The 12312-nt window shown below is 35.0% G+C and overlaps 1 protein-coding gene across 2 annotated transcripts in view; it reads right to left on the bottom strand.

Annotated features, from left to right (window-relative positions):
* The window catches only part of LOC150099690 (furin-like protease 1, isoforms 1/1-X/2), a 280807-nt gene that overhangs the window by 127919 nt on the left and 140576 nt on the right, over nt 1-12312 (bottom strand). For both annotated transcript variants that reach the window (XM_090403953.1, XM_090403954.1), the window contains exon 6: nt 9186-9274. In XM_090403953.1, coding sequence (XP_090260079.1) covers nt 9186-9274 — 89 coding nt within the window. The remainder of the gene's footprint in view (nt 1-9185; nt 9275-12312) is intronic.

Raw genomic sequence — 12312 nt, 5'->3', positions numbered from 1 at the left:
GAACCACTATAGTGATGGGATAATGGTGCTGGATCATCACCAGAATAAATATATTAGTCTTAAGGGAGATTATGTTGAAAAATAAAAATAATTTTGAAACTATAAATTCGTTTTTTCACTGTTAGGCCGAGAACTTTTCAGACCACCCTCGTACATTCAAGTCTCACCCAAAGAAAAACTGGAAGATTATGAGAAAAGACTGTGACTCAGGAAAAAGTAATGCAATTGGAAGAAGCAGAATATAATGAAAATTGCAACCTGGAATGTAAGAAGAATCAACTGCAAAGCAGATGAGCTTGATGAACAACTAAACTGTTGACATAAAATATGTTAACAGAAAAATAGGACAAAAAAAACGGTGCCAACGAAAGAAACAACTATACATAAATGTACAGTGGAGTAAAACAAAGAGGAAAGAGCAAAGCAGATATTATGATCATGATATATAAAACTATGAAGAAAAAAATACTGTATAACTACTGAATGAAAGATTTGGCCTCAAAACATTAAGAGGATGCACAGTAATAAATGGTGTTTAATGCATCCCAAGGGAAAGAAGAAGAAAGTAAAACCTTTTCTAAAGAATTACAGAATATCATAGATAAAACAAATAAAATAGACTCTTTACTTCTAAGCAGGAGATTTAAATGCCAGAATAGGAAACAGAAAATACCAAAAGATAGGTAGATTTGGCAAAGATATCCATCATCATCACAATGAATACACTCTGAGATTTTGTTATTTATAATAATATTATGAGAATAATGAATTTATAAATACCAAATATACATGGTCAGCCAGAGGATATAAATCAGTTATTGATTACATTATTGCAAAGTTTAAGCCAGCAGAGTTAATCTTAGATGTAAGAGGATATCAAGGTTTTGAAATGAATTCTCACCATTACATGGTGATAGCAAAAATCCAATTTAAACCAAAATGGCCAAAAATAAATAAAACAGAAAATGCTGACCAACAGTTACAAAATTTTTCGTTACGAGATTCCCCATGCTAAGCAGCAATGTTAAAAGTGCACTGATGAAAGGAAAGAAACCAAATCAAATGACACAGAGAAAGAATAGAAAAATCTGCAAGAAATCTTGACAATTCCTGTTGCTGTTTTTATAAATCTGGATGATTTACAAAAGCAGTAACAGAAAGCATAGGAATAAAGAGGAAATGTAATAGAAAACCAGGACTTTGTTACTGGAACAACAAAATAGAAAATATAATAATAATAAAAGACAATTACCAGAAATGGATAAATTCCAACATAAATAAGTACTAAAGAAATAGTACTACTGCAAAAAACAGAGATGGAACAATTTTGTATCAGAACTAGAAAAGGATATATCAAAGCCATAACCAAAAACTTATAACATATAATAACATACACAAACAAACAAAGAAATAAAAGAAAAGGTAAAAATACAAACAACAGACTTAGAAAATGGATAACCTATTTTCATCATCTTTTGTCTGATGCTAATAAAGAGGTAAGATTTTATAAAAAAAGAATGACCTAACAGAAAATATTATAATGTCATAACTAAAAAATAGGAAAACACTAGGTGAAAACAATATAAATATGGAATTGTAAAAAAAGGAGATTGAAAAATTTAATGAAAGACTCCTGAAATTCTTTACCCTAACTCTTGAAAAAAAAGCACTTGTTATTCCAATTTATATAAAAAAACCAAAGAAAGAGCTTCTTTTTCTTGCTTTAAGCTTCAGCTTGTTGCATTTTCAATACAGGCAGTCTGTCCTTCACTTTTATATTAGGTTTATTATCTTTCCATTTTATATTAGGTGTCACTTTTAAGTAAACTGAACATATGATGAACCCATCTGCTTGTCTTGTAATTAAAGTATTAGATTTTAATGTTAAAGATCGGAATGGAATCAACATGTTAACTGGATGGACTTTTGAAGATGTGTACTTCCTAACAAAGCACACATCTTCAAAGCATGCCGGCGAAGATTAGGGAATGCATCCTCAGAAATTTAGTCTTTGTAAAATGTAAGCAAGGGCACATTGAATAATTTTTCTCTCAAAGAAGAGTTGTTTTGGAGTTCAAGTATCTCCATTTGTATTGAGCCTGGCATTTTGGCAGCATTGACACTGAATGGCATTGAAAATAAATCTAAAGAAGACTGTTGGTTACGAAAATCACTAAATCTCTCTTCGAACTCATTATCACTTGGATAAAGGATTAAACTAAATTTATTATAGTCTAACCAAGTGGGAAAAAACTTTCAACATCTTTCTCTAAATCCAGAGTAATTTAAGAATAAGGTGAGACACCTTTTGGCAACTCGTAGGTGACTTCTCCATTACTTCCACCTTAGTATCACCACTTCTGGGCCTGGCTCCCACTGACTAGACCCCAATAAAGGTCGAAACTGGTCTGGGTAGTGGCCCTTCCCTTAATGCATAGCATTATACATGTTCACAAGGAGATGTGCTTTGCATTATGGAAGATACTAAGACAAGTGATGAGAGTTTGGTCTACCTTTACCATGAGTTGTCTCAGTCCTGAAGATACTTCAGGTGCAAACTTTGTTTGCTTACATTTGGATAAAGAATTAAACTAAATTTATTAAAGAATTATGGATTAATTATTACAAGAATTTGGAGGACCCATCTTCAACTCATATAGCATCCAGAACAACTCCAAACAGAAGAAAATCTTAATACGAGAGGACTCTAGAAATTGTTTAATGTAGTTTTTTTCCCCCACCAGAGGTCAGGCTAGGGTAAATGATTAACAGACATTTAGATTCATCTTACTTTTGTATAGTGTAGTGTCATGTAGCTTGTATCCTGTACATATGTATGTTTTCCTGATGATGACCTCAATATAGAGGTCGAAAACGTCGAATGTTACTTCTTAATGATAAGTAAAGTAATTATTCTGCCTTTATCACCACTTAACGTATCAATCTCTTTAGACTCAACTACATCCCATACATTCCAGGCCATTCCATTCCCACACTGACCATTCCCATATACACATTTACTACCAACATCTACTCTCCTTATACATTGCCCTGACACCCCCCACCACCACCACCACGTTTCTCTGTCCATCTTGCATTCTCATTCTATCACCACAGTACTATTATTCTCTTTTACAATAACTTCAGTCTTGCCAGTTCCTCTCTCCTTATCTCTTGCTTCACTTCTTACAACATCTGCTCTCATGCTCACATCACCTGTTCCTCCTTGCAGCAGAACAGTCTGACACACACCAAATCCATTCAAATGTGTTGTATACATTTCCATCTTCAAATACATCCCACATAGGAACAAACAAGTTATTTGTTCCAACAACCACGACCAACTCGCTTGCTCGTCTGCTTCTCTTATCTAACATATCAATTATTCTGCTAATTCTTCTTCCTGGAAAACACACCATATGGAATTTCTCATTTCCACACCTCTAATTAGAAACTCCATACATCGCTATTTTCTAGTTATTCATTACCTCTTTTTCTCTGCTTTCCTTTGTTCTAACCTTTTATATTTCTCCATTCATATCCATCAAACCTCTCACCTCAACAATGGATACTTTTTATTTCACTTCTCATTCTGATCAACTCATTTTCAAGTCCTGCATCCTGGCAATTACACTCTCTGTCAGTCTGTCATTAATTTCTTCCGTTTCCTCATTCTAATGTCCTTTGCTTCCACAATGTCACTAGCTTTTGTTTCTTCAGCTATACTTTAGTTTGTATCTGTAGTTGCTTCCATTCAATGATTTATACAATCATTTGCTCAGTGATTCTTCCATTCTGTGATTCATAGTCATTTGATCCTGCAATTATGCACTCTTTCATTCCATCATCAGCCAGTTTCACATTTACTCATAACTCGTAGTCCAACAGAATATCACACTTTCAACATATCCGTATCCTCTCTCATCTCCTGTTCAGTCTCTCCACAAACACACTCTTCACATGTGTACACATTGCATTCACAAAACAACACACCATCATTGAAAAGAAAGTTTGTGTTGTTAATTAAGTTTGATTTTGCTCTGCCTGATCTTATTTGTACTGCCATTTTGTTGTCAATCACTGCAAGTTTAGAAAATAGTAAAAATAAAAACCTGTTTCAAACATACAAATACAATCACACAGTTATGCTAATGCTAAGCTATAAAAAATAAACAGAAGTACAACAAAACGAAAATTGAAATTACTAGTTTACTATGAAAATAAAACTTATCTTTTCAGCACCAACTTCTCAAAGTACTGGAAAAGGAATCAGAGATAATGGTAACATGAAAACTGAAGATAAAGATAAACTGTATCTTGAATGGTGAATCTATAGCTATTTAGTCACAAGTTTTAGTGAAGATGGCAAATTAAATATGGAAAAAAAAAAGATATTTCAGAAACCTGGAGTAATAACTTTGAAAGACTGCTAAATGAATCAAACAGCACAGCTGTAGAAAACTCACAACAGGAATGTAGTCAGGAATACATACCCATACTTGAAGTAGAAAAAGCCATCAAAAACCTGAAATGTTTAAAGGCAGCTGAAGTATTTAAAATTCAACCAAAAATGCTCAAATATGGAGTTATAAAAGTTTTACAGTAGCTGCACTACATAATGTAGAAGGCATAGCAGAGGGTCAAATTCCAGATGGTTGTTGTAGAGCTTTCATAGTACCCATTTTTAAAAAAGGAAAATAAAATTGACAGCTAAGAAACATCGTGGAAGGGAAGCTTCATGAAGAACAAACTGGATTCGGGCCAAATAGAGGTTGTCTGGGTCAGTTTTCACTTTAAGGCAAACAGTTGAGAAATTGTGGGAATATAACAAGGATTTGTATTTAAGTTTTGTAGATCTGGAAAAGGCATATAATCAGGTGTCAAGACAAAAGCTCTTCAAAATTCTACATTTATATGGTGTAAATGAGACATTATATCAAGCAAAAATTGTCTCTATTTCAGTTGTAGGTTAGCAGTTAGAATTGAAGGAGGTAGAGGAAAATAGTGTGAAATAAAATCAGGTTTGCAACAAAGGTACACATTATCTCCACTGTTATTCATTATCTATATGGATCATATTATGAAGGAAAGTAGTATTAAATCTGATATCAAAATTGGCAATGGTAATTTTAGCTCCATAGTTTATGCAGATGATGTTATACTTCTGAATAAATCCAGAACAAGCCTGCAAGATTACCTGACTAAATTGAATAACTGTTGCAATAAATTTGGTATGAAAATCAGCAATAAAAAGACAAAGACAATGAAAATAGGCAGAAACATTGCAAATATCAACTGTATCTTGAATGGTGAATCTATAGCTATTTAGTCACAATTTTTAGTTAAGATGGCAAATTAAATATGGAAATAGACAACAAACACTGGAGACCTCTGATATGTGAAATTTCTGAGAAAGATTAGTGGAGTGAACAGATGACATCAATGGCAGTATCATATTAAAAATTAGGATATTAGGAAAGAATTTGCCATTGTTAGCATTCAAGAATGTGTTAGTAGAGCTAATCTCAGTTCATATGGTCACTTAAATAGAATGGGAGAGGTAAGATTAGCCAAACGAGTTCTTTGCCAGGTTGGGAGGAAAAGACTCAGAGGAAGACCAAGATATAGGTGGACTGATATACTAAAAAGTGCTTTAGAAAACAGAAATATAAGATCGCATAATGTTGGGATCTTGATTGATAAGATTAATTTCGAGAAAAATTGTTGATCAAAAGTTAGTAATGGTGTAACTTTTTCATGTAGTACTATTGTAATATCCTGTAATATCCTCTGAGGGTACATATCAGAAAGTTGATGATGCTCTTGCTTGATGATAGTTCTACAGAATTATTCTCTTTGATAGTAGTTGGTATTTCGACATCGCATCTACTAGACAGTTTTTGAAAATCCCCCAAGCTGCATCGATCTCTTTTCCAGCTAACTCCTCATTCCATGCTACACCTGCAAGCTGTCTCCTGAGCTCTTCATAATCACCCTCCCTTGTAGTTCCACATATACCCTTTTCTCACAGAGGTCCTCACACTGCTGGCAACCACCCATGTAATCACCTCATGGTCACTCTCATCAATTGGTGGATGATTTGACACCTCATTTATAATTACATCCTCTGATGAGATGACCAAATCCAAGACCCTCAATCCTCGTGTGCTCTCTGTTACATACTGTCTGAGGTAGTTATCCTTCAAAAACTCAAGAAACCCATTTTCTTTACTTCCAGTTGCTATCTCATCATTCCAGTCTATATTGCAATATAGACTGGAATGATGAAATAAAATGACTAAATATAAGACACCCTTATCTTATTTTCTTAGCCAATTTGATTATACATTTCATTATCACCACCATCCACATTACCTGGTCTATAACAACATCACACCATACTGCCTCAAAACCAGTGGCACTATTTCCCTCCTGCATCTCTACCCTGTATGGACATAACTCTTTCTCTATCATCAATAGCACCCCCCCTCCCTTTTTTACCCCTTCTATCCTCACGAAACACATCATACCCTTCCATCTCTATTCCTGTCAGGATGTCATCCTCTTTCAACCATGTCTCACTTATTCCGACAATCTTTGGGTGAACAGACACAATTAGTGCAACCATTTCATCTGCCTTGTTTCTTATACTTCTAGCATTTGTATACAAACACAACAGCTCATTTCTGGATCCACAGCTAGTTCCACTGATACTACTCACTTGATGTGATCTCTCCATGCTCGATTAGGTCCATTTCCCTTTCTGCTTCTTCATTTTAGAACCCCCTTCGATTCCAACTGGTTTCCCCTGATCCGAGGTAATCCCATTCCTTTCCATACATGCTCTTGGAGCATCCAGCTTTCTCATGCTGTATACCCATGTCCACCCTGAGCCTCCCCTTTTTCCGTGCTCCTCTTGCGCACCTATTCTCTCATTTTCTATACTCATACTACTCACTTCACCATTCATAACCACCTCTTCAATCTCTCCTGCTCTTCCACATCACTCCCCACTTGATCTGATTCATTTTCTCTACTCACTTCTCTACCTTCCAGCAGCAGTCTCTCCAAATGACTCACACCATAACTACTCAAATGCAGTCCATCGCTCCCATACAGCTCACTTTGTCCCTCAAACTCATAGAATATTCTCTCATAGAAAACCTCAGGAGTCTGTTTTACTGCCATTATTGTTTAACTTTTATATTAATGATATTGGTGAAGATTTGGATGAAGATATTCAGTTGTTTGCAGATGATGCAAAGTTGGGACAAACCGTGAAGAGTAGTGAAGATGTTGTGGCCTTACAAGAAGACTTGAATAAATTGAGTGATTGGCACGGAAATGGGGATGCGAGTTCAATGTTGCAAAATGTAAGGTTTTAAAATTTGGAAAACAAAGATGGGATGCAGAATTTATGCTTGGCAAGGATATATTGTTGGAGGTGGAGGAAATAAGAGCCCTTGGGGTGATAGCGGATAAGGATCTGAAATTTAGAGAACACATAGTCAAAATTGTGAAGACAACACAAAGGCTTCTGGGAATGATGCGGAGGACACTGACATGTAGAAGTAGGGAGATTCTTGTTCCATTGTATAAGGCTTTGATTAGGCCACACATGGACTATTATGCCCAGATTTGGTCCCCTGGTTTTCAGAAGGATGAAGAGATGTTGGAAAGGGTCCAAAGGCGACTGACTAAGATAGTTTCTGACCTCTAGAATGTCGAGTATGAGGAAACATTGAGAAGATGTAATTTGCAGAGTCTGGTGGACAGGAGGAAGAGGGAAGATATGATAGAGACCTACAAGTTGGTAAGGGGTTGTTATAGGATCAATGCTGGAGAAGTTCTACAGAAAACAGTGGAAGATCAGGAGAGAACCAGAGGTCATTCCTGGAAACTGTATAAAGAGGATGTGAGTAGGGGAGTGAGAGGCAGTTTTTTTTTTTTGTGTGTAGAGTTGTAAATGATTAGAATACCTTGCCTGAGAGTGTGGTGTCTGCAAGGAGTTTGAGTGTGTTTAAGGCACGGTATGATGAGATGTGTGTGTGTGTGTGTGATAAAAGGACCTTCCAGATGAGTCTTTGACTCCATGAGGTCTTGGGGTAGTAGTAGTAATAATAATAATAATAGTAGTAGTTGGTATATAATTTTAAAATGCAGAGGTAACATTTTTATTCAGTAGTTCATGAAAATATTCTCTTAATATGTTTTTTAACATTTATTTGTTTGTTAATATGTTTCCTTGTCCATCAACGCATATACCTAGACAAGAACACTACCATCCTGCTATTCTAGAATCCAATGAAACAAAATATTAACAAGTTCTCTTTAGAAGCAGATGTAAAAAGATTTTTCACTTGGTTATAAATGAATTTAAACTATTGTTTATTAAATTCAAACTGGTTCAAATTAAGTTCAAACATTTATGCATATGCCTAGACAAGAACACTACCATCCTGCTATTCTAGAATCCAATGAAACAAAATATTAACAAGTTCTCTTAAGAAACAGATGTAAAATGATTTTTCACTTGGTTATAAATGAAATTAAACTATTGTTTATTCCTTTCCCTAAGTGTAAACAAACAAAGTTTATGCATTAAGTATCTTCACGAGTAGGCTACTTGTATATAGAGGCTGATAACTTCACATCAGTTGCCTTAGTATCCCATAATACAGAGCTCACTTCCCCTTGGGTGTGTATGTCGCTATGCATTGTGAGAAGGGTTACTGCCCAGACTGGTTTTGACCTTTATTGAGGTCTCTGCTATGTCTACTGTGGTCTATGAAAGCAAATGATGTGAAGTCATCAGCCTCTATATACAAGTAGCCTAGTTGTGAAGATACTTCACGCACAAACTTTGTTTACTTACACTTGGGCAAAGGACTTAACAAGAATTTTTTGGTAAGTTTAATTCATTTTAAAAATGCTGAAGTGATTAAATTTTTATATTTTCCCATCTTTCTTTTTTTTTTTCTTCCCCCCTTTCATTTGGCATATATGACTTTAAATCACTTTACCAGTTGTGGATATACTTAAAGTAAATCATATCGTTATCATGATTTCCAAAGGCGGAACATAATAAATAATCTGATGGCAGACCAGCACAAATTAAGGGTTCTTTATTAGTAAATTATAATAAATATCCTATGTATTGCAAAAAGAAATTGGAAAACACATACCACCAACACGTGCTTCAAATGCCACTCCAACAGAACACAAGCTATTGTTTGCACTAGCTGCTACCTCTCCTGCACATCTGGTTCCATGCCTAAAATCATGAAGAAAATATACAAAAAATTAATTACTATCAGTTGTTATATGCAAGCCATGTACTCTATCATCATTAAAGAAACAGAGTATGTGTTTCAATGTCGAAAAGTAAACACAGGAACACCATATATCCATTATTCCCAGCTTCTAAAACAATTAAATTATGTTCTAGCTGAGAATGACAGAAAATTCGTTTCTTCCAACACAAAAAAACTGCTTACAAATGTTTTGATGGTAAGAAATTGATGTGGGTATGGAAATGCCTTTAGGTTGGAGATGAATTTCACTGTCCAGTGTGAGACCACTGCCTACTTACTAGATGCCGGAAGTAGCTTGAAAAAATTTTCATGTTTGATCTGCATGGTTCCAGATATGTAAAAACTTAGTCCACCCACAGTACTAACAGTACTAATGTACTAAAAGTTTTTACAACCTTCTGTGGGTAGGAGCTACCCACAAAAATGGGCACAGTCAAGATCAAGAGGATAAATCAGGTAGGAGTTAGACTGTCGTGATGAGTGGTAGAATTAAAACAATCTAACTTCTACTGGTAAAAAAAATAAAATGTTGAAGGATGCATAAAGAGAAAGGTAATTATCAAGCTCATTTGGATTAGAAGGCAGAGACAAGAAAGGTGACCAGCAGAGTAAGGAAGGCAAAATCAGAGTTTGAGAGAGAATTAGCAAGCCAAAAGAGCTATTTTGTTGTGTGGCGAGTGAACAGAACAACTTTAATGAATGCTGATAGTAGGTAGATGACAGAAGCAGACAAAACAGCTGAATGAACTAACATTTTGCAAAGATTTATCATACAGGTGAAGATACTGCATTGACAAACTAATGGTGGGAATAGGTACTTCCAATTAATCAATCTTGATTAATTGGAAGTACCTATTAGGATATTGCAGAATCTCAATGTGAATAAAGTCATGAGATTAGATGGAATATCAGACCTTGTATTATGAGAATGTGCAAAGGAAATGACACTGTTTCCGATTAGGCTGTTTATCTTCTCTCTCATCTCTGGAAAAGTCCCAAGGGAATAGAAAGATGGAAAATTAATTTTGTTGTGTAAAGGAGGTGCCAAGAAAGAGATTGCAAATTACAAATCAATCAGCATCTTGGAAGTAGTGGAAAAGGTATCACAGAAGTTGGTTAAAGGCAAAATTCAGGAATAGGTGGAAAAAAAACATGATACTATATACGGGAAACACTCAAGATATCCAAAGCATGACCTACCCTTCGCATCCATTCCTCTCAGGAACTGCAGCTCTATTCTTCGGCTGGCTGAATTCAGAAGAATACTTAAACCTTCTCCATGCACAGTCAACCTAGTCTGTGGCTATCTTTTTACGTGAAAGCAATGATATATAGCTTTTATCTTCGACAGGCAAGAGCAGACATCACAATGTCTTCCCTGAGAAAAGCACCTGACCACCTGCTTAAAGCCTTTAAACAAAAAATTAAAAGCTATCATCTTCATGAACATCATCATTACCACTGTAAAAACAACACTCATGTCCTCTTCCACCAACACTGGAACAAAAGGAACCAATTCTTGGCTGAGAAGGACATCATCAACAGCATCACAATCCAGTTTCCAACAGAGCAGCAGTAGAAGTGGCATTAGTACCCTTTCCCTCCATTTTAGGGGGGGGGGGAGTGACAGAAGAGACTTTCCTGCATATTTGATAGTCACAGTCTAGAACCATGTGAAGAATGAAACTTCGGTAATGATCCTAAAATTAGCTTTGTACATTTCATCAATTTTGTAGTTATAACATTTAATAATCAATGTCTATTGTAAACTGTCTGAATGGAGAGAAATCCATGTTAATCATCATCAAATTCCTGATGTATACCCTCAAGGGGTGTACAGGATATGATAGTACTACATGAAAAAATTGACCCGTAAGCATCCCCATCCATGTTAATTAATGTGGCTAATCTCTTTTGCACATATGATTGTTATTTTTATTTAGCAAAACCTTCACATGGTTTTGTTAAGAAGTTTTGTTACTGAAGTTTTATAATAAAGTGACAGCTAAGTTGGATAAAGGGAATGGCTACATGATGATAATGCTGAATTCTGTAAAGGTGTTGGATAAGATACTAGATGCAACTTTGTTACACAAATTGGAGCAAATGGGGATGAACATGAAGCTGAAGATGGGAATACAAGGCTCGTGAAGAGAAGTATATATATGAAGCAGTAGAATGCAAATGACTGCAGGCTGCTTCTTAATTTGCATATTAATGATGCAAGAAATAATTTGAAGAGAAACAGTTAACCATCCATTTGCAGATAATGCAAACTTCGGTAATATAATAGTTAATGAATGCAAACTAAATGGTTTGCAGAATGATTTAAATAGGTTTATAGCATGGTCAAAAGGATAACAGTTTAATGTGGAAAATACGTTATGTCAACCTGAAAAGGCAAAGCTATTTTGGTCATAGAACAACCACCTTTATCTAGCTGGGCCAAAAAATATATTAATTAAATTAGATTTATTGAATTAAAGAATAATTATTAATTTGACATACCTGTGTGCAATTTTTTGAAGGTGAAGTTGACATACTTGGTGTAGCACTTGATCAGAGTTGAGATGGTATGTAATCAGGATTAGTGGTGTATATGAAGAACTGATATCTGACTGTAGAAATACTTATCAGTGAGCCAAAAAAACATGAATAAAACCAATAACAAAAAAATTAGTTAAACTATGAATTTAAAATAACTGAAAATAACGAATAAAAGAAACAAAAACCTGCTAAATACACAGCAAGTCACAACATGGTGCGATGGCCATTTCTTTTAAAATGTCATCAGACGTAGGACAGAGAAAACTAACTTTGAGCTTGCCATGTCATTTTATGAAATCATGTATCAAGAGAAGTTTAGCTGATTCAAGAGTCATGGTGGTAATTTATTTTTTTAATTGCCATGAGGGTAAGTAAGAGTAAATAGGGTATTTTTGCATTTATGGCATATTATGAAAACATGATATAGCAATATAATTTGGTTTCTCGTAAT

This window comes from Typopeltis vanoorti, chromosome 14 (assembly GCF_054136105.1).
Source record: "Typopeltis vanoorti isolate ZY-2024b chromosome 14, IOZ_Tvanoo_1.0, whole genome shotgun sequence".
NCBI classification, from domain to species: domain Eukaryota; kingdom Metazoa; phylum Arthropoda; class Arachnida; order Uropygi; family Thelyphonidae; genus Typopeltis; species Typopeltis vanoorti.
The sequence above is the reverse complement of the archived record's forward strand: the minus strand, read 5'-3'. Positions and strand labels throughout refer to the sequence as shown.